The sequence below is a fragment of the Hippoglossus hippoglossus genome, chromosome 6 (genome assembly GCF_009819705.1).
Source record: "Hippoglossus hippoglossus isolate fHipHip1 chromosome 6, fHipHip1.pri, whole genome shotgun sequence".
Lineage (NCBI taxonomy): Eukaryota > Metazoa > Chordata > Actinopteri > Pleuronectiformes > Pleuronectidae > Hippoglossus > Hippoglossus hippoglossus.
In genome coordinates, this window is record NC_047156.1 from 10,085,874 (window position 1) to 10,109,819 (window position 23,946).

Here is a 23,946-nt window from a genome sequence, read left to right on the forward strand (position 1 = left end):
TTTGACTATTATCATTATTATTATTACTGTTGTTGTTGTGTATTTGTTCTTTTACCAAAGTAAGAGCATTTAGGTTCAGTTGAGACCCAAACTGGACAGGAAATGTATGTTTCAGTTTTTCATGGCGGCAGCTGAGGTACTCTCTGTGTGAAGTTATGGTGGCTGGTGGAGCAGTATATAATAGAAATGTCAGGGGTCACATTTTGAGAAAATTGCCCCCCTGGGCTCAGATGGGTAGGGGCCCCCCCCTCCCTCGCATCCCATTTGATTAAACAGAGCTGTGTGACTTTCTAACAGTTCGTATTAAGTGTCCCTGTCGGTCCACAGGCTCAGAGAGGAACAAACCAGGCAGGTTATAATGAGATTACTCTCATCTCTGCTCGCTGGGGCCGTGCATGCATTAATGGAGGTGAAGCGAGGGCTACTGCGCATGCTCGGGGGCAGCAGAAGGGGGAGGGACCAGGGGAGGGACTGACCAACTGTAGGCAAGTGTGTGTGTTTGTGTGTGGTCGTCTGAACGTAGCACGAAATGTGGGTCCTCTCAGCAGCACCACACACACTAACGTGAGACGTGCAAGCTGACGGGCTTTTTTTTGGGCTATTGAAAGTTTTGTTTCGCCTCGATGTTGTTCATTAAACATTCCGCTTGTAAAACGCAGTATTTATTTCCCACGAGCAGCCGACCTGGTTTCTTCTAAAGAGTGTCCGCTTCCCCTCCCCTCGATGAAGCGTTGCGATGCCCTCTGATTTTATATCCCTCCTTAGCTCGGATCTCGACCTCAATTCCCCCAAATCTCTGTACTCTAAAGGTAAGATGCTTACTAAGCGAAGGCTACTAACCCGTTCTGTCCTGGTTTTAAACGGAGGAAATTGTGAATTGTCTTGATGGCTCCACGTTAAGCTGCTAGCTAGCTGTAGTTAGCTTCTTTTCTGCTGCTAGCCAGCCTAGCTAGCTTAGTTAGTTAGCTGCCTTTGCATTGGTGACTACCTGGCTGGTTAGCTGACTGTGTCACATGCGTGCAAGGACGTGACACACCAGGCAGCTCGTGTGATTGTATGAGTGGTGTTTGCGACCTCATGGGCCTGGTTACATGTGTTACTAAGGGTTTTCTTGGTGGTAACTAGCACCATGGTAATTTATTTCTATTAGCTAGCCACAGCTACGTGGGGTCGATCTCCAGCCACCACATTGTTCAGCGGTTTAACGTACTTAAGTCTTGATCCTGTGGAGGTGTGTGTGTGTTTGTGTCTGTGTCTGTGTGTGTGTGTGTGTGTGTGTGTGTGTGTGAGGAGGGATGGGCAGTTTTTATGATGTATGTATTTGAAATACCAAATAGTATTTAGTAATTTGTATTTGATAGGTTTGATGAAAAAAGGATTCATATTTTGTATCAAAAATACTTGAGTGTTTGGTATTTTTGTAGTTATAAAATACTGTGAAATACTTTCTGTGAGACTACTATGTGATGCTGTCATGAAAAGGGAAATCGATGCATGCAGCCAGTGATGGTGTCTACTCAGTCAGTTGACCAGTTTTGTTGAGATTAGAACATTAAGCTTCAGAAAATTGCTAATCCAGCACAAAGCGAGGCCCAAAAAAGAAGAAGCACAAGGTGAGAAATGTGTTGGTTGTCAGCTCTCCATCCATTTTTAGCATAAAATGCTAAATTCTTAACAGTTCCTGTTAGGTTTTGGTGTTCGTTTTAGTGTCTTAGGCCAAATCAAATTGTTCTAGCAAACTATTTAACCCGAGTACCGTTAGCAGCCCTCACAGTTAATGTTGGCTTGCTACTTTTAGCCTATGTTAAGTTTTTATCAGTTGTGCACAGGAAAGCAAACTATGAAGCGTTTCAGAGTTGTTGTACAACTTTACTTCATAATGCCAAGAAATGGTTTAACTTAGTAAACGCACCTGTCTTTTGTGCCTTATTGTCTTTAACAACGTTGTGCTGCAAAGCCACAAAACAACAGGTTGTTATCCCATACACCACCGGTGTTTGTTGTCGCTCACAACTCTGAAACTTAGTGGGGGCTGTTTTGTGTTTCGTTAGATTTGTTCTCAAATAACTAAGGTGCGACTGAACAAGACCGTGTGGGTGATGATGATTGACGTATTACTTGGAAACTAGTGTCTCTGGATAAAGGTCCTATCAGTTGTCTGCTTATGAATGACTTGGTAGTATTGTCGTCGATGTTGCTGGTGAAAGGTAGGCCCTTCATTATCGAACAAGTTCTAGAGGTCAGGCTGAACTATCTGTTGAGTGGTTGCGTGTCAGATTTATGGCATGACTTGTTAGCTGTTGCTCTCAAAAAATGTCCACTTCATCAACTGAGTCAGTGTACTGCTGAAGGGAAAGATCAAATAGGCATATATATATAGTTTGCAATGTGATTTCATGCTCCCTTGTAAAAAAAAATGTTGGCATTTAAAAAAAACAAAAATACACTAGTTTATTATGATACATGGCGTGGTTGCTGTATTTTGTAGTTTATTTTGATAGACTTGCAATAAGGGTATTTTAAAATGCATTCTGATGGTTCTAAAATGGGACAGTGTTTAGTTTAAAAAGGCTTAGAGGTAATGATGTCTGATCTACTGAGCCGGCCACATGTCTTTCTTAGTACTGCCATACAAGCCAGTAGCCGGTCAGATTTACCTTTAGCCTCAGCGTTACCTCAAGTTTGGCCTGTATGTTGATTACAAGGCCAAAACACTTGATGACGGTAAGGCGCACAACTGAGGTTATGTCCCTAGCGACCGCTAACACCTGCTAACATCACCTGGTAGTTGGTAACTTAAATTGTGCAGAAGACCTTCAAACGTACAAGGGATATTCACCAGCTAGTCCCATATTCTAAAATTATGTATCTTTGCCCACCCCTGTCTATGTTTGTGTGTGTTGCTTATTCCTGTTTGGTGTATTCTCCTTGTGTAGTTGTGCCGTGTGAACTACAGAACTGTGTTGTGTGGATCATGGTTGGATCTGAGCCGGAGTCATCCTCCTCACATTCTCTGGATTCACAGAAAGAATGCAGTTGTTGGGCAAAGCTCAGTCTCCCTATCAGGGTATGTGCGGGGGTGTTGCTTCTACCACAGGGGCCTCGAGTGCCAAAGTATACCCCCTCTGTGACAGTCGTTGGACACGTGTCAGCCAACTGTTGTTATTTATCAGGAGGTCGTTGCTGCGTCATGTAGAAGCTATAGACTGTTCACTCTTGTTGTTGTTAGCTTGGCTTGTATTGGTTTTCAGTAGCACGCACTGCATAAGTTAACGTCCTCGATGTTGGCAACTGTATAATTTAAATAATATGAAAAAAATAAACTTGTGCTCCCATTCGATACTATTTGATATCGTGTTTCTTGTAAATCATATATATAATATAATCTTATGCTTGTTCATAAGCAAGATTTGTATAGTGTGTCTGGTTGTGTAGTGTAACAGCCCTTTTAAGTAGTAATGTAACCTGAGACACATGGATTTATGCATTTTACATTTTGACAGGATGCTGGTGGACAACAGAGCTTCCCCTGCTACTTATTTTACACCCTGATCTCAGCTGGAGTCTATATTTTGATGGGCAATAATGTCTTACACAGTTTTTACCTGCCTGCTGTCTGACCTGCTGGTCCCACATCTGTCCGGCTGTTATGTATATTGTGCTCATGAGCCAGCAGAGAGCATTGCTCCATGGACCCTGAAAGGCACATTTGAGCCTGCAATATGGTCACACTGTATCACATGATGGCTGTTTATTTATATCTCAGTAATTGGATGTGTGTTTGCATCAAGGTCAAGGTAGCATACTTGCTCATTAAAGATCTAGTCAGAAACCTCATGTATATCAGGCTGTAAGTGAGAGAGGGGACAGCTGCGTGAGTTCATTTTGGCCTGGTTGATTATGTTACACCATTTAGTTGATTTGGTGGTGTTTTTTTTGTGTTAAAATGCGGCATATGTGAAATCTCAAACGTTAACTATATAAATGGGATGTTTTTGAAAACACTCTGTGCCAGCCAGGTCTTTTAGGCCATGCATGAGAGTCAGTTTGCCAAGTCTGACATACAGGAAGTACCAGCAAGGACATGTATAGTCTACCAACTCTCAGATTGAAGTAAAAGGCCAAGGATTTCATGGACAGTTAACTTTAGTTTCATTGTAAATCAAAGAGGATCTGAATACAGAGTAGTCAAGCAATAGATGTTTATACAAAATCTGACCACTCTTCAACTACACAAATGCCACCGATAACAGATCTTTGTGTATGTTTTTTTAATTATAAACACTTTGAAATCTGATACACATTAATGAGATTTAATGACTCTCGGTTACGTTTTGATTCAGGGAGCCAGATTATCATTTCTAAAATATTCTTTGCATCTCAAATTATGATCCTTATGCTTTTCTTTACTCTGGCCATATTCACAGTAGTATAATTATTGCCATCCATCATTAGGAAAAGTCTGTTTTGTTTGATTAAAGTAATGATGTATACAAACAATGGCAAACTCATAGGCTGAGGCTAATTTTACATTTGAGAGAAAATAAGTTTACCTCCCAACAGATAATGGGTGCTGTTCGTGCACTTGCTGAAGAGCTATCTGTTTCGCTTCATCCGTTTTTTTTTTTCTCTCCAACTTCAAGTGGAAACATGTAATCTGATTATATTTCATAAATGTTTTATCTTTGCACCACACAGCTTATGTAAGAGTTTTTCATTTAGATGAACAGACAATCCAAAAATAGTTTTTTTTTTTTAGTCTCACTGAGAGGGGGGGGGGGGGAATCTTACATCAACTTATCAGTGTGAGAAGCTTGAGCTATAGAATCAGTGTGTCCGATTAGATTCCATTGTGTGAGAGACACAAACAGGTCATGCAATACAGAGCTGGTAGAAAGTAGTTCCAGAAATAGTTAGAGTAGCGTGTGGATTATTCAGGGGAAGTGGATATAAGATGTCACCGTGATTTTAGTTTTCAAATGTGCATGCAACACAATAGAAACTCCATTTGTCTCCACTGCAATGGGGGCAGCAGGAATCTTAAAAGATGACAATTTAATGAGCTGGGTAAATAAAAAACATTTGTATGGCTACATACCTCCAGAGGTAAATGAGAAAATATTGGTCCACTGACCCTTTATGTGAAATATGGCTCAGCTCCAGAATAAGCCGTTTGTGGTCTGACACTCATTTTTGTATATGAGGAAAACAACCATGGAAAGACTCATTAAATATGAATCATTAATGTGAAATCTTAGTTTGGTTTTGTTCTATATCATTTTATTACTTACTTCCTGAACTGATTGTATTCATATCAGTTCCTGCAGGCTCAATTAGTTTCATTTACTGTCACTCACCTGAGACATGTGAGAAGAAATGAAAGCCCTTCCTGGAAACAATCACTTTTAAGTGTGTCATCTGTGAATTCACTGCTTAGCTTTAAGCTCAAACAGTGATTATAATTAAGGCTAGGTCAACTCTATACTGCGTTTTAGAAAGTTTAAAATACTTGTGGCATATATTCCTGTAACTTTGGGGGAAATGTAAACTAGATGAGGTGTGTCTTGGTCAAATGAATCAGTGTAAACTGGTGATGACAAGTCTGAATAATCAGGGATAAAGCTCTACACTCAAGTTACAAAGAGCAGGGCTGATAGTTACACTTTAAAAGTCCCAAAACACGAGCAGGGTAGGCAAAATAACTGTGCGATGTGAATTAAGGGCGATGGCACGGAAGTGTTTGCACTGTTATATTTGTGTTTTTAACCTTGTACTATTGTTCTCATTTAGTAATCTGAATACACAGGCACATCAAGTACAGTACATCCAGCCATTCATTGCTACTACATTTCAGTTTCAAGGTAAATACAGATGGTGGAAATCTACAGCCAAAAATGATGTTATGTGTTTCAAGTGCAGTCAGTGGCTCTATTGTCAGTTTTCTGGCTGGAGCTTGTGTTTAAGAGTGTCTTTAAAACAGTCATTGTTGGGCTCTGACACATTCTTGGTCTGCATATTTTGTCATTTGCAACAAAAACACTGTCTTCATGAATTGTCTATTCTGTTATCCCCATTCGTAGCCCTAAGCCAGCTGCAAAAAATATAAATGGATTGGTGGCCTTGCCATTTGGCAAAGCTTTCAAGGCATGTGTAATGTGAGCAGTGCATAACTATGATATGAGGTAATTTAATTGTTCTAAGTTTAGGTTTAATTCGGTCCGCCCCCTGAAAGGCTAGTGTGCTGCAGCTTACTTTTTCTGGCATATTCAGGCAGGCTTTTGATCTGTGAGGTCATCAGATGTCATCTGACTTCTATAAAAGTAAATTTAGACAAACATCATAATCCATTTCCAATTTAAATGTATGTCCTTTTCAACTAAGGTTTATCTGTGGCAAGATTTACTTAATGTTTTCTCTTTTTGAAGTTAACTCTCTCTGAAACCTGCATCTGTTAATCACTTATTAACAGGGGTAACAGATTAACTAAAATATTTATATTTCTCCAGTAACTTAAGATTTATGAGATGTGTTTGACCTTTGTTAGTTACTGGAATAATGTTAGGAAGCACATCTTCAGTCCAAGTATTAAGAAAATTTGAAGGGATGTGACTGATGGTTATGATTAAGAGTTTTGTAGATTATTAGAACCATCAAATATGAGCTCCAAACACTCCATTCACATTCTTCTTGTGTACGTTTGTCAAAAAACTTGTTTATACACAGCAAAATATGCTGTGCCATTGTAATATTTTGATATTGGTTCCAAAACCCAAGGTTGTATTTGTATCAATATCAAAAGTGTAACCTAACCTAAATTTTACTTAATTTTCCATCACCAAAAGCATCACCACAGTTTTACCCCTCTGCACTATACTCATGCTAATTCACACAAATGATCCAATCAGTCAATCATGTGGCATTAGCATAATCACTCACCTGCAGTACTGCTATGAATTTGACAGAATAAAATAAACCAAAAGGCCGACACAGGGTTGTGTAGTCCTCAGTCCTTGTGCGGTCAGTTAACTGTAAGACCTGAGGGGGAGAATATCACCTTAGATGGTACCAATCTCCAAGGAATGCAGAGATAGTGCCTCATTAGAGTTGCTATGAACATCACTAAAGCAGATAGAGGTCAGGATCTTCACTTGATGTTTACATAATGTCTCCTGCCAAGAACTGAAATCTGAGGCTGCCGTGGGCACAGGCTTACCAACATTGGCCTGTCGTGTTGAGCCAGGATGGTGTAATGGTGTGAGGAATGTTTTCTTGGAAAACTTTGACTCCCTTAATAGAAATCAATCATGGTTTGTATGGCTACATTGGCATGATAATGGAGAATGTCACTAAGCCAACACCGCGACAAACTAGTTTTATGGACATGACAATGAGTTCAGTGTACTTCAGTGGCCTCGCTGGGCATCAGATCAAATATAAAACCTTTGGGATTTGGTAGAACGGGAGATTTGCAGCGTTCATGTGCGGCTGATGAATCTGCATAAATGATGTGATGCAATTACGTCAACATGGACCAGAATCTCAAAGACATTTTCTTGTGGAATCCATGCCAGGAATGATTTAAGGCTGTTTTAACTGTTGAACTACTCTCTTAAGAACAAGGAATGAAACTACCTGGTATTAATATAGTAGTATGGTGTTTTTAACAAAGTGCTCAGTGAGTTTAAATACACTGTTTGCATACTGCTCTGCCCCGTGACAGTCTGGCAGACGAGTAAACAAAACACTAAATGAAATCCAGACTATGCATTTGCATACCCAAACTGAGTGAAATGAATGAGCAGCAATCTGGTGTTTAAAATGAATGTGTGCCTTTTCTGTTTATGAGCATTATGTTTTAAAGATAATTAGACAAAATAAGTACATATGATAAAGGTATTAGTAATAAACCAACACAGGCATCTCTTATTGAATGTTATGGCTGTTAAGCTTCGTTGGAGTTTTTTCCCCACAATGAAACCACTAGGTTTCTTATCAATGGCTATTGATGCGATAGAGATTTTTGCAAACAAAAACAAAACATTGTTACATTTTATGCTTTAACAGCAGTGTAAATAGTACTTTTAAGTGAGTTTAGAGTTTTCAGTTCAAAATTGTATTTACAACCTCCCACATCATCATTTATCCATGAAGTTTACATCGGATAAATGTCAACACTGTTCTATCTATGAATGGTTTCATAGATTAGTGCATGTATGAATAACTCAAGGAAAAACAATCGTCGACTTATTCAGAGTTTGCATGTCTGAACAAATGGTTCTGTTTTTCAGGTTATATTTGTCTTTATGACTTGTTGGTTGTTTCTGCTGCAAACCTTTATCATGGTCCAATCAAAAGCAGAGGGTAGTGCAGTGGCAGGAAAGCGCAACTGCTGTTTTCGTGCTGCGAAAATGTGATTTCCGTGGAAAGATCATTTCTGGGTAAAACTAATAAGATGTGGTGTCGGATCGGTACTTAGAATCGTGAACTCGCAGATACCCGACCAGGCTGTGTCAGAGGCCTTTCCGATGCTGGTATCGGAACATCTGCAGTTATCTTTACTTTGTAATATAATTCAGTCGTTTGGTAGGGATGTATATGTAATAGCCTATTGTCACAAATGTATTGCGAGCCGGTGGATGGTGACAGCATTTGTTTATATATGAATGCCTGTCGCATATGAATGGGTTCCAGGCCGGCTGAACACACATTCACTCGACTCAAATTATACACAAATCTACTGTGTGAAAAGAGTATTAGTCAAGACTGAGGTCATGTCGAGTTGCCAGTCGGTCCGTAATACAACCACGCACAAAGACTCCCTCTCTTCACACCATGAACAAAGCACAACAGACTCAGATGGAAGGCTATCCCTCTGGATGGACTGAGTTTTACTGTAATTCTGATGGAACCATTCCTTTTAAGACAGATTACCTTTGGATCAGCAATGGAGTGCAGAGTGAAGCCTCTGTCTCAGCGTTTGAAGTTATTGCCTGTCTGTGTTTGTGAATTAGTGCACTCTGTTGTTCTCTGTGAACTGTGGTGACTTTGTCTTGAGACTCTCTCAGCATCATTGACGTCACAGAAGTGCGAGATCATGTGTCTGGTCAGCTTCGCCAGTCATAGCTGTGTATCAGATGACTACTACACATGCTGGGTGCCACCGATGCACAGCTGAAATATCCATGTCAGGGTGTTGATAGGTCCCTGTTTCATAGCAACCACTCTACCTAATCATCGTGTTCATCTTCCATCAAATGTGATCTGTGCCAGGGTAACTGCTGCGGTTCTTCAAGGGATCAGCATCATCAAATATCAGGGAAAGTCTCTGCAGGCTTTATTACACTAAGTCGCTTGGGAGCCTAATTTAGTTTATCATAAGATACCCCGTGTTGTGTTAGTGTTGACTGCAGATTTTTTTTGTAGATGCAGTAGAAATTTTGATCATGAGACACAGGTCTGATTCCAGTTCCGTTCCAGGATTTTTATTTTTAAGGGAACAAGGAAATAACAACCACCCTGAGTGCAATACAGTAGGAGCTGCGTTAGTACCACCAAGATTTCATTAGCAGAAAAGAGGAAAATGTATTGACTGTATTTAAAAAGAAGTTGTGTTTGAGTTTACTTCTGCAGTCTGAACATTTTTGGAACCAATATCTAGCAGTCATTAGTCTATTAGTGCATTTGAAGGCTCTTCTGCTTCAGTTTCATTCTCCAGGCAAGATAATGGCTGGTTTGTATGGAAAACTTGAAGTTCTGTGGTATTTAAACTGTGAAAGCAGTGATCTGGGTTAACTGACATCAAAACCAGATGTGTTTTTATTTAAATAAATGGGAGAAATTTTACTACAAAAGCTGCAAAAGTCTTTGGATCCATCCATTTCTAAAAAGGCTTAAAGCAGAGGTGTTGAACTCAAAGCTGTCAGAAAATGTTCACCATCTTTTCTAATTACTTGGGCCATTAATAAACAATTAACCAATTTATGTCTTTCAAACCCTAATTTGTCTTCTCCTGCTCATCCTTTATGGCAGAGTCGGTATATGACCTCCTCCCTAAAGAGCTCCAGCTCCAGCCGTCGTCCACCCAGACCGAGCCACCCACCATGAGCCAGAAGAGTGGGGGAGAGCCGGGACCTCCGCCAACTGCAGCCTTGGCCTCAGGTGAGCTACCTGCTCAGCCAATGAAAACCATGATCTGGGATCAGTTTCCCTTTACCAAACTATTCCCGGTAGGGGAGAAGAAAACTAATAAGGGCTTTGTATTTTTTGTCTGGGGGCAACTTCACAGTTCACTGATTTCTGAGACAATTAATATTTGTGACTGTGTGAGATTAGACAGGATAGCATTTATATTTCAGCAAAGGTATTTTAATACTGCTGGTATGACAGTGCATTGTCATTAGGTTTCATTTTGGATATATTGGGGGTTTTCCTGGTTATTTTTTGGCCATGATGAGTATTTTAGATGTTGTGTTTTGCAGTAGCATTGCTCACCTTGACTTTGTCTGTTGGGCCTTTGATATTCAGCCAACTGTTTCTGTGTATGTAAAAGTCATACAGAGCATTTACGTTTTGATCTTTACACTGAATAACAGCTTTAAGAAATGTTGGTGGGATTTGCATTAACAGCATGGCAGCATAGCTTGTTCCTTCTCATTTCACTCATTTTTATTTCTCAGCAGCTATTTTCCCTGTGATGCTTGTGCTCAATGTTTTTTGCCACGTGGCTTTAAGGCAGTTAAAAAAATATATATATTTGGGTGGTCCGGATTCAGATGGCCCCCGTTCAGACCTGGTATTAACATCTATCACGGCTGATCCAATCACATGTGGACAGTTCTCAGTATACGTGTGAACGCAGCCAAGAAGCATTGAGATCTGATCACTCAGACCCTATTTGCAGGTGGTCAGGGATGCATGGGGCCACATTCTTTTAGCTGTGTGAACGCAAACCGAGTCCTCGGCACATAGAAGGACCATCTACTCAGCTGACGTCCTCCGATCTACTACAGTCTCATGTGGCCCAAAAGTATTTTTACACTTAATTTTCTCACACCCACACATTGATTTATTTGAAGCCACCATCACGTATAGATTTTATATTTTTTACTCTATCAAATAAGCTAAAAACATCATTCAGTCTCTTCAAACAGAAATTATGTACGTGTTTATTTGCATGCAGGGGGGAGGTGGGATGCGAACACAAGTGGTCACTGGAGATGCATTCTAAGGCCAGGTGGGAAATGACTAACTTAGAGCTGTCCACTTGTGATCGGATTACTCGAGACGCATTGGTTATACCAGGTCTGAACAGGACAAGAGACGCAGTAAAACCCCAATGCAGTGTCAACCACTGCTGTCCTTTGGTGTCCTTTAGTGCTCGTCTCAGACAATCACTCATGTTATGACTTTATATTCTGTTTCAGTCTGTTGATTTAGTGCATAAGCCTGGAGGTATCAGTATCATTAGGTTTTATTTTTAAATGCTTTACAAGTACCTTGAGCAGAAACAGCCTATGCACATTCACACATTCTCTTATACACATGTACAACAGTAGTTCATCTGAGGTTTTGAAGTGTTTGTAGCTAAATGCAGTTACCCTAGATATTTTCACTATGGAGATTTTTTTCTCTCTTTGAAACAGTGAAGTTGCCCCCAACTGTCAATGGACCGTGTTTTTAAAAAACAAAATACTGTCTGATCTTGGATCATGGTTCAGGGCAGTCGACATCAGATATAACTGAGCCTTCTAGATTTCAGTTTCATCTAAAGTGCAAACTAACTAGTCCACAGTCATGTTGGAGAGAGAGCTTTTGTTAATGCTACATCTTTACTATCCTGTCTGACCCGGCTGGTCCTAAACAGTGCTGATCAGAAGCATGACTACTGTGACATCCTTCAGATGATTGTGAACCAAATCAACATACTTTAAAGTGTCTATAAATGATCAACTACAAAAGTCACTCCTTCGTTAAGTATATGAACTGATCCAGTTTACTGATTGACAGAAGTTGAATCTTGAATGATCAGCTCTCTTGTTGCTCATTGGCTGTCTCGTTTTTATTGCAGGAAGTTCCCTCTGAGGCAGGGAGTGTCTGCATATAAAATGGTCTGCAGTTCACTGCTCCATAGGTCAGAGGCTTGTTTATTCTGTCTCCATGGCTACGCTCAGTCCCAACCAAATCTTCCAATTGGCATGCGCAAACTACTGTTTACTACTGAATGCACATTGCACAAACTGTATTGTAACCCTGGCAACCCTGGCAAACTTAATTTGGCGCCACATTACCAGCTTGCAAATTTGGCTGTATAAGAAAGTTTGAGCAGATTTTGTTCAGTTTTTTTCTGGCAATGTGTATGTAACAATTTGTAGCTTGCTTTTGTTTTTGTAAACAAAGCATGTCAGTTTTGTCACGTTGATTTTAATTAAGAAAGGTTTTGTAGGAATCAACACATTGTGGGACCAATTGTACCCTTCTCAACTTTAACTTCAGATTATTTAATCAATGCTTGACAGCTCTCGCATGCACAGTGAGAACATAGAACTCACAGCAGTCTATCGAAATTAGAGTTGGGAAGAGGGGGAATCAATACAAAATTATGCACAAATTCAGCTGCTTGAATGGGACTGCTAGCCTGCTCTGTGCTGAGCATCTGTACTAACTCTTTTACCTGTGTATGCTACTACAGATGCCAGCTCTTCCACCTCCAGTCCTTCTGCCTCTTCCTCCCTGGCCATGGGAGTGCCATCCACTGGCCCCTCTACCTCAACCTCAGACCATCTCAAGGTTCCACAGCATCTCCAGTCCGCTGGAGGAGAAGGAGCTGGAGCTTCAGAGATGCAAGGTGTGGAGGGTGCTGTATCTGGCCCCAACAGAGGCAGCAGTGGGCCAAACACTGCATCAGGAGACATAGGGTCAGGAGTGTTGTCAGGGCTAGGAGTCCAGCAGCCTCAGAACACCCCATCCAAACGGAGGCCTGTGTTGAGCATATCCCCACCACCTGAGGACCTATTTGACGACAGCCAGATGTCTTGTCAAGAGGAGACTACTGTATCTGCTCCAACAGGTCCAGACTCAGAACATAGCAGCAGCATGTGGGCTGATGACTCAGTCTCCAACTTCAGCTTGATCAGCTCTGTCTCCTACAATGACAACACAGAGGTGCCCCGCAAATCCAGAAAACGCACCCCTCGCCAGCGGCCTGGCCCAAAGCCTGCTCATCCGGAGGACAGCATGGATGTGTTTGATGCCGACAGCGCCAAGGCCCCTCACTTTGTCCTGTCCCAGCTTGGCACAGACAAGAACAGTGCAATAGGCAGGTGAGGTGATCATTGTCCGTCGAATGCTCATTCTGTCAGCATTTGAACTCCGATTAGTGTGGTCTCTTTCTGGGGTTACAGAGAAAGTTTTTTGAATTTCCAAAAGTCATAATAATGCCATCTTGTGATTTCTGTTGCCCTGCAGCTCTCTTGAGCCAGGGACCGCAGTGAAGGGTGGGTCACTGTCTGCTCAGTTCCCCCAGAGGAGCGATGGGAAGGACTTGAAGATCCTGGTGCAGCCAGAGACCCAGCACAGAGCTCGCTATCTGACCGAGGGCAGCAGAGGCTCTGTCAAGGACCGCACCCAGCAGGGATTCCCCACTGTCAAGGTTGGACAAAGAAGTCCACCAGCTGCTTCTTGACACAGAAAAAAATAATTACACCAAAGTTGGAAATGACTGAATAAGATTCACAGGGCACAGAGTGTGGAGTGCACTGCACCACAAGAGAATCCCAATACAGACAAATATAATAAAGTAATATATTAATAAACACGTGCTTAGCAGAAAGAAAGGAGTTAAAAACCGCAACGGAAAAGAGAAAGATAAGTAGCTCATAAAACAAAGGGTAATAAAATGAAGTTACACATAAAATGGAAATATAATAAGTGTTTTATGGAGAGTTTTAAAATACCCTAACTGCTCTGGCTGCTTGTCCCCACAGTTTGGGGACTTTAACAGAAATGGCCCAGTCCTATTCTTAGTCATTAGCCGTGACCTGGGAATAATGAGCAGAGCCGCATACACTTATCCAAGTGAATTCCCAGGCACACAGGAGGTTAATAATGTAGTTTAAAGCAAGGTCTTAAGTCTTTAGAAGTTAAAGTTTGAAGCACTCAATGAAACAAACCTGAAAGGAAGCACACACGTAATGCATGATAAAAGTAAAGATGTTTGCAGGTTTATGTTGGAGCAAATACATGTAATTAATGTGTGATAGAATTGAAAATATCTCTCGTCTGTTTTTGTCGGATCCACATATGGAGAAAATAGAATAGACTTTTTCTAGCAACTCTGACAACATCCACAAACTACATTGGCCTCATCATTGTGCATGTTTTTGTGTCTATTCATGAAGCTTAACATGGATCCTCTAATAAGGAGTTGTTGCTCTGTATGCATTTTGCATTTCCTCCATGATAGGTGTTGCTTTGGGCGTTAAAAAATGCTATTATTAGGGGCCGGGCTGCGATGCTGCTGGTCCCTCTTGTTTTTCTCAATCTTCTTCTTCTTCTTCTTCTTCTTCTTCTTCTTCTTCTTCTTCTTCCACTGAAATCCACCTTCACATGCATGAAAATAAACCAAACTTAGCACATAGGTCCAGTCCTATGCCAATAGTCCTCAACTGGCTTTGTGGGCCAATAGTGCTCAATGACAGAATGCTGATGTCTTGGAAGATGCAATGTAAAAAATATCAGACTTTTATTTCAATAATCATCATAATTTCACCTATTGCAGTCAATGGAAATAGATAATCTTTAAACATCAGTTTCTCACTTATAGAGCAATCAAACTTTGTGAAAATAAATTACAGGTCTCTCTATACTTTCTAGATGAAGTAAAAAAATATATATTTTATCTTGATAACTGAATGTTTCACAGTTGTAATAGTCAGCAGCCCTGCAAACTGCCTTTAGTCATGGTGTCAAGTTACATCGAGAGTGAAAGTATGTCACCTGGCATATGTCTATTCAAGCAAAATGCATCATGAAAAGCTCATTTTCTTCATCCTCTTTCTTTCATCTTCCTCCTATACTTTCTCAAAATGCCTGGCCCCGACCCATTGCGGCTTATAGCAGCTATAATTTAATAATGTTATGCCTTCTATTATTAGTGAAGCTCAATACTAATGTTGATTTCTCTTTTTTGTCCCCAGTTGGAGGGTGTGAATGAGCCAGTTGTGCTGCAGGTGTTTGTAGCAAATGATGCAGGCAGAGTGAAGCCTCACGGTTTCTACCAGGCTTGCAGAGTGACCGGACGCAACACCACTGCCTGCAAGGAAGTGGACATAGAGGGCACCATTGTTATTGAGATCCCTTTGGAGCCTAGCAGTGATATGACACTTGCGTAAGGGGCTTTTTTCTCTGGATAATTTGGGAGTAGTTAATCCTTGTAGTCTGTTGATGCTTAAGAGATATTTGTTATATATTCCTCCATCATGTGCTCCTTCCACAGGGTGGACTGTGTAGGCATTTTGAAGCTGCGTAATGCAGATGTGGAGGCCCGTATTGGTGTTGCAGGATCGAAGAAAAAGAGCACCCGTGCCAGGCTGGCTTTCAGGGTCAGCATCCCCCAACCTGATGGATCCACCCTCACTCTACAGGTCCCTTCATCGCCAATCCTCTGCAGTGAGTAAATCAGGCACAAGTTAAACAGTCCAACCCTACAATGTGGATGATGTGTTTCCAGCGATGTTTGGCTTTTATCACATACAGCATTTACTGTGATGGTCATCAGACCACAGAACTCAGTTTCCTTTGTTTCAGAGTCTTGTTCTTGCCCTCTGGCAGAGACTAACTCAGAAATCATGTGAGTTTTAATTCTTTCACTCTTCTCTTGTTCTCCAGCCCAGCCAGCGGGAGTGCCAGAGATCCTGAAGAAGAGTCTTCACAGCTGCTCAGTGAGAGGAGGAGAGGAAGTTTTTATCATTGGAAAGAACTTCCTCAAAGGAACCAAAGTTATTTTTCAGGAGAACATTGCAGGTGTTGTAGCCATCTTGGTTTTGTCAGCATATTTATGTGGTAATGAGTATCTGCATCGAAACTTCCCGATGAATGGAAAAGTTAAAACTTTAATTGTTTTATTCATAGATGATAATTCCTGGCAAGCCGAGGCAAAGATTGACATGGACCTTTTCCATCAGGTAAAAGTAACAGAACTGTATTAATAGTCCTTGTTTTTCCTCTTGAATAATGCAAAATGTTGCTGACAATCCCCTCATGAAATTCTACTAAAAATAACAGTTCTCTTCTGAATCTTTAATGTCTTCCAGAACCATTTGATAGTGACCGCTCCTCCATTCCACAACCAGTCAATCACTTCTCCAGCGTCTGTGGGAATCTTTGTGATGACCAATGCTGGTAGATCACATGACGCCCAGCCCTTCACCTACACTCCAGACTCAGGTACAGCCACGAGCAGAAGGACAGAGGTTGCCTAGTTGATACATTTCAAGCCTCTTGTAGGTTATTTAAAACAGGTGTAGCTAGAGCTCTGTTTAGTCCCGTTTTATTGATATATAAACAATATATATAACTAACCTGTGTTTCTATTTTAACCCTCAGCTGATAACTCCAATGCCCGGACGGTAAAAATAGAGGGACCCTCTCTAGTCAAGACGTGTATGTTTGATGGACAGATGAAATCTATGTCATCTGAGCAAACCGACTGCTCTGGTCAGCCATCCAAACGCCAAGAGGACACACCAATGGAAGTGTCCAGCAATCCACCACCCACGGATGTCTTTAAGGTACAATATAATTCACTCAACAAAATAAAAACATCTATAGTCGAGGCCAGTTTGGATCCCACTGTACTACAGAATTGGAGTTTGTAACATATCTCTTTCCTCTTTTCTCAGCCATCCCCTGACCCTCTTGTCTCAGTGCAGCAGACCCTGGAGCTCAGCTCCAGTCCCCATCCAGGAGGGGAGTCCTTTCAGAGTCCGATGCCCCTACAACATGAAGATGTGGAGCTTCCCCAGGCACCCCCTGTTTTCCCCAGCCTAGAGTCTCTCAGTACTATACAGAAGCAAGAAATTTCCCCCACAACCTCCTTCCCAGTGTCAGGAGACACCACAATCCCTCCTGTGACACCAGACGTCCCTCAGCAATTCCTCAGAGATCCTCAGGACAACCTGCCACCTGAGAATTCCAACAATAGTGGAGGGGTTGTTGTTGTTGCCATGCCCCAAATATCAACTCCATCTCAGCCACAGCCGCAACAGTCACAGGTTCCCATGTTCCCCCAGGAAGGGGTGGCCCAGCTGGAGAGGGCAGTAAGGGAGCTGCAAGCTGGAGGTAACACCACGCTCCAGCAGGTGTTTGAGGCGGCTGTAGCCCAGCAGCAACTAAACTCAGTGCTTTATAGCCCCACACCCTCTGCAGACTCTCTTCAACAGCACGTCCAAGAAAACATGAACAGCCTTAGATTAGGAAACACTGATAATTCACTGTCTACACAGCTACAGATACAACAGCAACAGCAAATGCAGCAGCAGCAGCAGCAAATGCAACAGCAGCAAATGCAACAGCAGCAACAACAACAACAACAAATACAGCAACAGTTTCAACAGCATCAACAACTTCAACAACAGCAAATCCTTGGTAATCTTCAGCATCAACAACAGCAACAACATCTACAGCAGCAACAGCAAGTCCTTGGCAACATGCAGATGCAACAGCAACTAATACTACAGCCACAGGACCAACAGCAACTGCAACAGCAGCAGCAGCTCATTGAGAACATTCAACAGCAGCAACAGTTGCAACAGAATCAGCAACAGCAAGTCCTTAACAACATCCAACTTCAGGATCAGCAACAGCAAGTCCTTAACAACATCCAACTTCAGGATCAACAACAGCAAGTCCTTAACAACATCCAACTTCAGGATCAGCAACAGCAAAATCAAATACTTACCAATTTACAACAACATCAGCTTCAACAGCAGCAGCAGCAGCAGCAGCTACAACAGCAGCAACAACAGCAAAACCAAGCATTGAGCAACTTGCAACAGCAGCAGCAACTACAAGAGCAGCAGGTCTTGGAGAATTTACAGCAGCAGCTTCAGGCTGAGTTGCTCCAGCCACAGATTCACTCCACCCCGCAAGTACAGCAGCCAGGGTCCCTTCTTCAACGGGCCGGAGAGCTGCTCACCATTCAGACCAGCTTCCCAACACAGCCTCCATCTCACACATCCCCCCCACAACAGCTCTTCCAATCACCCAGGCCCCTTGCAGAGTCCCAGGGCTCCCAACAGCAGGTCCAGGCTGCCCTGCTCCAGAATACACTGACTGTCCTGACGAGTGGCAGTCTCAACTCAGAGCAGCAGTCGACCGGGTCAGCACTTTACCTGTCCCCAAACCCTCCCCAACAACAGCAACAACCGCAGCTGGCGTTCATCTCGTCCATGAAAACATCTGCGAGCCAGCCCCAGTCTGTTACAATGTTCCAGAACCAACCCCAAGCTCAACTCTCCCAAATGCAGCAACAGAGCACCCCCATGGAGGAGCAGCAGTCTGCACAGCAGAACCAGCAACAGCCACCACAGCTTCCAATGGGCCAGCAGGGCTCTTTGTTCCAAAGTATTCCAAACCACTCACAGGGTAACCCTGTCCCCCAGAACCAACTTTCCCAACCCCAGCAGACGGGCCTGCTCCTCTGCACGACAGATCTTAACCCGCAGGATATTCCCCCAACTCTTCTCTTCAGCACCCAGACCCAAGGCCCTTCCCCCATAGGGAGCATCAGTGTTGGAATCCCTCAGCCAGACCCAGCAGAGCCCATGTCGTTCCAAGACCAGAGCTCTTCAGGCAACATCTCGACATCCAATGAGAACCAACAGCAGAGCTTATTCCAGGAGCAGCAGCCAATGCAAGTAGGCCCAAGCTCCAGCAGCGTCCCAAGCAGTCAACCTGTAGAGCTGTTTCTACCGCAGACATCTCTGTCTGGCCTGCAGAGCACTATAAGCTCACAGGAGCTAAACAACCAGGCTCCGGCCACTGGCACAACCATCTTTGTCGTTCAAGGTGGTGTGGGCGTTGTAGCCAGCCCTGGACAGCAGCCACCAGAGCAGCTTTTCCAGACAACTGTGGGCGGGAATGTGGCTCCTCAAGGACAAGCCAACCTGTTTGTGTTTGGCCTCCAGAACGGTAAGATGATTGGGGCTTCTCCACCTCTTAAGTATAAAAATAACAGTTAAGTGACTGTAGAATTCTTGTTTTCCTGAATTTGGTGCTACTGCGATGCTTCACCCATTGAGCTGAACATATCCAAGTGCATCCTGAGTTGCACCAATGTCATAATTACATCCATTACCTACTGTTTGATTATAGTGATCATCACAATTTCTTTCTTCCTCCCAGACTCGCCACAGCTGCTCAATTCCTCCGGACCCACCCTGCCTGCTCAGAGCCAGCCCCAGAACTCCAGTCACATGCAGCCTCACTTGGATCAGCCAATGGCCCAGGCTGCCTCCCCAATGCAAGCCCCCATGCACAGCAGCCTACAGAACACTCTACAGGCACAGATGCAGTCCAGCTTAGAGAACGCCATGCAGACCAGCCTACAGAATGCGATGCAGACAAACACACAAACAGCCCTGCAGTCTAGTTTACAGGCAAACATAGAAACAAGCTTGCCAACTCCAATGCAGACCAATCTACAGATGCAGATACAGAGCAGCTTACAGAATCAATTGCAGGCATCATTATCTGTATCATCCAGCATGGATAAAATCGAGGACCTACTGGAAAGCCTACAGAAGTAGTGATAAATATTTGGACAATGTGGTCTCTAAGGAGAGTGAGAGATATGTAGCTAGTTATACATCCTAACATCAACAAAGTGGCGGTGCAAGTGTTTTGTGCCAGTGCCACGAAATGTAGAAAATTTAAATATTTAAGAATTAAATGCCCCCTTTTCCCTAAAACCAAATTATGAGCTCATGTAACCCATTGTTTTTATGAAATATTTATCATTCATTACAGCTTTTCGTAGATCCATTCTCCTTGAAGCGATGAGTCCGTCTTTGTTGTTACCCCTCTTGCAGGATCAGAGAGGCCCGTAATGACAGCTTTACCTATCAGTCTCAGAAATGCAGTGTTTTGTTGTCAGAGTGTTTTTAACAATGTGAGCCCAAGAGATGATATTGATAAAAGTCTATCAGGTTTTAGTGGGGAAACTGGAAAGGGATAAAGAATGTCGGTGATGGTGAAATGGGAAATAGTAATGTGATGGAGACTTGGCTGTAAGAGCAGGCAGAGAAGATAAAACAGTCAGCCATGGAGTGGATATCACATAGCGCGTAAGTGTCCGATATAGGCTGAATCTCATTTTGTGAGTGTGTAAACTAATTTCACTCAGAGAGACAGTCGGGGGACAGTTGTGTTAGTCTGTCCGTCATGTGGGACGGCAGCGAAACTGGGGGAAGACAACCTGGCACAAAAGCAGGAGTGAATATCGTCATTCTTTTGTCATCTTTGCAGATCTTTTGCAGTTAATCAACCCCTCGTGTTTGCACATCTCGGCAGTTTGACTAAATTATATGTAAGGAGCAAAGATGGTTAGATTACACATACTTGTAGAATGTTTTGCATCCATTTCCTGAGCAGACTCTACAGAAGGACAGTTAAACTCTTCTCCTTAAGAATTTCTCACTGACTAAAATGGCGTATCATTACATATTTATACTGCAGGTGGTCCCCCCCCCAGTCTGTAGCAGAAAGAGGAGAGAATATTGAACACTCGCAAATGAGATTCAACCTAGTGAATAATGTGACTTGGCCTTTTGTGGCCTTTTAGGCACCTCCCAGTGTTTTCATATGTTTAGGCCTCATCAGCTTTCTTGGTGAACTTTTAAGAAGCATTGTAGTGTGTGTATCTTTTTGTTTTAAAGAAGTTGGTAACTTTACCAATCTAACGTGGATAGAGCGAAACTTTCCACTAGTGAAAATGGAGTGTTGTGTTTTTATAAACAGTTTATCTCAAGCACTTTATAACCTCTTTTGTGTAACCAGCTAATCCTTATATCCGTCCACAGCTCTCTACTGACCCAGCTGAATTTGTACTCGGAAACGTCCACTTAAAAAACCAGAAAAAAGAAACAAACAAAAAAAAACAACCAGAAAGCAGTTGTCTTGTAGAAGTAAAATACATCTTAACCAAACATTTTTACATTTTCTCATGTCAGAATATTTTTGAGGTCTAGGACAACTTTGTATAGAATGTCTGCTCACTGTTGGATCCCTTTTTATATTCAGTCTCAGTGGTCCAGTCAAGTCTGTCAAAAAAAACAGCCATTCCCACAAAAGCATTGTCATTTTTCAGTGTTGGAGTGGTAAGTAGGCCTTTGTGTTTTACACACTGACAAAACACCTAAAACACTGATTCGTTCAGATTGTGCATTGAAATGAAGGATTTTCATTGTTATGCTATTTGTACTATTTACTGTTCAGTCTGTCACTTGAGACTGTTCTACCTTGTGTTGTGTTAGATATTTAAGTTTTTGTCCGTGTTGGTACCGTGCGCAGGCTGGCACCATGTGAAGTTGGCACCCAGTAGCCGTCCCTTGTGTTGTGAACAGGGGCTCACTGGTAAATGAAATCTCTGTTACATAGAGGCCGCCATGTTGTTTCTATCTATGGTGCTATGTATAGGAGTGATGGGCACTTCTGATGTGATGTTATTACGTAACCGTTTCTACTTAAATCAATATAGCGTTGACATCAATTGTTAGTTGTGAAGCAGAGTTGAGTCCAGAGAGCTGGCTGTTGTTGTGGGGTCAGACTGGAGTGCACCCAGGCAAACCAAAGCTCCTGTTGTGAATCCTCATCATCTTGTCCCATACTTGTCCTTTCGAATGCCCTCATCATCATGTTTACTCATTTTTACTTAATCATTTAAATTATGCAGCTCTTACGTGGATAGCAATTCAGCATGTTGTTTTGTTTTAAGTAAACATTTATAAAAAGATATGTAAAGGTACTTTGTTTCATGGATCATATAATTAACATTTCAACCCATGTTTTTTTTTTTTTCATTTCTCATGACATTACTCTATTTTTTGATGCAAAGTAACACTGTATTTTCCATATCTACAACAGTAGCCAATTTGGCGTTATCAAAAAAGCCAATTTTTAGAATAATTCTAATGTTGGAGTAGCATTGCTCACACATGCATCTGTTTACATTTTCATAGTCACACTATTTTGTCCTGCAGCTGTTAGTGATCCATTTTAAAGTAACTTATCTTTTTTAGAATTTTGTATCCATGTATCAAAATGTAGAGTATTTTTGTAAAACTAAAGTTTTTGGTTTACGCTCATAGCACAGAATATCATTGCTGGTATGTTATCCTGAAACTAAGCGCCGGTTTATTGTGAAGTGTATGACTGAAATTAGAAATGTAGTTAAGTGGACATCAAGCAAATTTGTTTCGAATTTTATTTGACTGTTCTAACATTGACTTTACCCAATTTGTACATTGTGATAAATGGGCTAGGTTTCTCGTGTTTATTTTTAATGTCATGCATCTCAAATGGCACTTTGACTCATCCATTAACTGTAGATCAGGTTAGAGCGCAGTAGTGATGTTTCCAAGCATTCCATTCCTCTTGGGTTAGGGGAGTTAAAGAGCACATAACGTTGCGGAGGAAGTGCAGAACAGTAACGCCTCTTAAAGCCATACCAACACAGAAAGCCAACCTGTGACTTCAGTTTCATGAATGTAAAATTTACCTCATGGTGTGGACACAGCTCGCTCTACATCAAACCATTGGACCAATTACAGTTTCAGAGAACATATATTTGGAGGCAGAGTGGGGGGGGGGATGGGTGGCGTGGCACCAACTGTCATTCGTGTCACTGTACATTTGTCGTCTTGGATTGTGTAATGTCATGTTGTTTCGCACCCTGTCCTTTCATCGTGAGCAATCCAGGAAGCTCAGTCTGACTCTTCGAATAGCCACTTCCACCTGACAAAACCACGGGAAGCATCCATTTAACAGTGGCGAAGACAGCACACAAATCTTGACACAATATTGTTTTGTCCGTCAGTCATGTAAATGAATATCCATGTATATTTAAATGTGAAATATACTGCAGGGGTATCTTGAATTTCAATTGTGATGCTTTCAACAGAACTTTGTGTGCCTTGATAACTTATCCGTTACTCTGCTGTGTTCACTGATGTCCCTTTTGTGTCACTGCTGTTTGGCACCTTGTCCTTTTTACTCTGGAGGACTGTTTAACATCAGGATACTTTTCAGTGATTAGAATTTTTATTTCAACGACACAAGTGCAACCATAGCCCACACCAATATATTTTAGCGATTACATTTTCACTCTGGAAATCCAATGCAAGATATCAAAATGAGCACTGTCAACGTGATGTTGTGCAGCTTCACCGGTGAATTGTCATCTTGTTCATTATTTTCTGTTGAAAATGTTTTTTCCATGCCTCATGAGATTTGTAGATGTGAGGTAAAAGGGACAAGACCGTGGAGATTGTTTTATGGAGAGCTTTCTTGTACTGATGTGCTTGTCAACATTACTATTGTTGCTGTGAACTGCTTGATCAAATGGAGCAACCATGATAACCGTTACTTGCCAATAGTGTGAGCTGTATCTTGTGTGTAATCAGTTTGCTCACGTTTCCTAGTTCGCTTTCAATTTCACATTCTCCAACAGTTCTGTTGTATCCGTTCTGTGTAGCTTGAGCTTTAGTATCTAGCCTTAAGACCCTGCAGTAGGGATAAAGGTCAACCCCAGTGTGTTATCATACATCTGAACTATTATTAACATGTACTTTGCCTTGGTCTGGACATTTGTATACTCTTCTGTTTATATCTGTAATCCTGCTGCTACATTAAATGAATTAATAAAAATACAAGTGTCTTGATTTTCATCTT

At 41.9% G+C, this 23,946-nt stretch overlaps 1 protein-coding gene across 4 annotated transcripts; it reads left to right on the forward strand.

Annotated features, from left to right (window-relative positions):
• Positions 1 to 368: 368 nt before the first annotated feature.
• Positions 369 to 23,927, forward strand: nfat5a (nuclear factor of activated T cells 5a). Of its 4 annotated transcripts, XM_034587515.1 has the most exons (13): positions 369 to 809; positions 10,030 to 10,158; positions 12,689 to 13,319; positions 13,465 to 13,648; positions 15,195 to 15,385; positions 15,494 to 15,666; positions 15,886 to 16,020; positions 16,129 to 16,181; positions 16,311 to 16,443; positions 16,603 to 16,787; positions 16,899 to 17,876; positions 17,916 to 19,188; positions 19,402 to 23,927. In XM_034587515.1, exons 1-13 carry the CDS (start codon positions 737 to 739, stop codon positions 19,803 to 19,805), a joined length of 4,542 nt encoding a protein of 1,513 aa, XP_034443406.1. In that variant the 5' UTR covers positions 369 to 736; the 3' UTR covers positions 19,806 to 23,927. The 4 variants fall into 4 exon arrangements, with proteins under 4 accessions (XP_034443406.1, XP_034443405.1, XP_034443407.1 ...); XM_034587514.1 differs by having other exon boundaries at positions 386 to 809; positions 16,899 to 19,188; XM_034587516.1 differs by lacking the exon at positions 369 to 809 and adding an exon at positions 1,591 to 1,613 and having other exon boundaries at positions 16,899 to 19,188.
• The last annotated feature ends 19 nt before the right edge of the window (positions 23,928 to 23,946 follow it).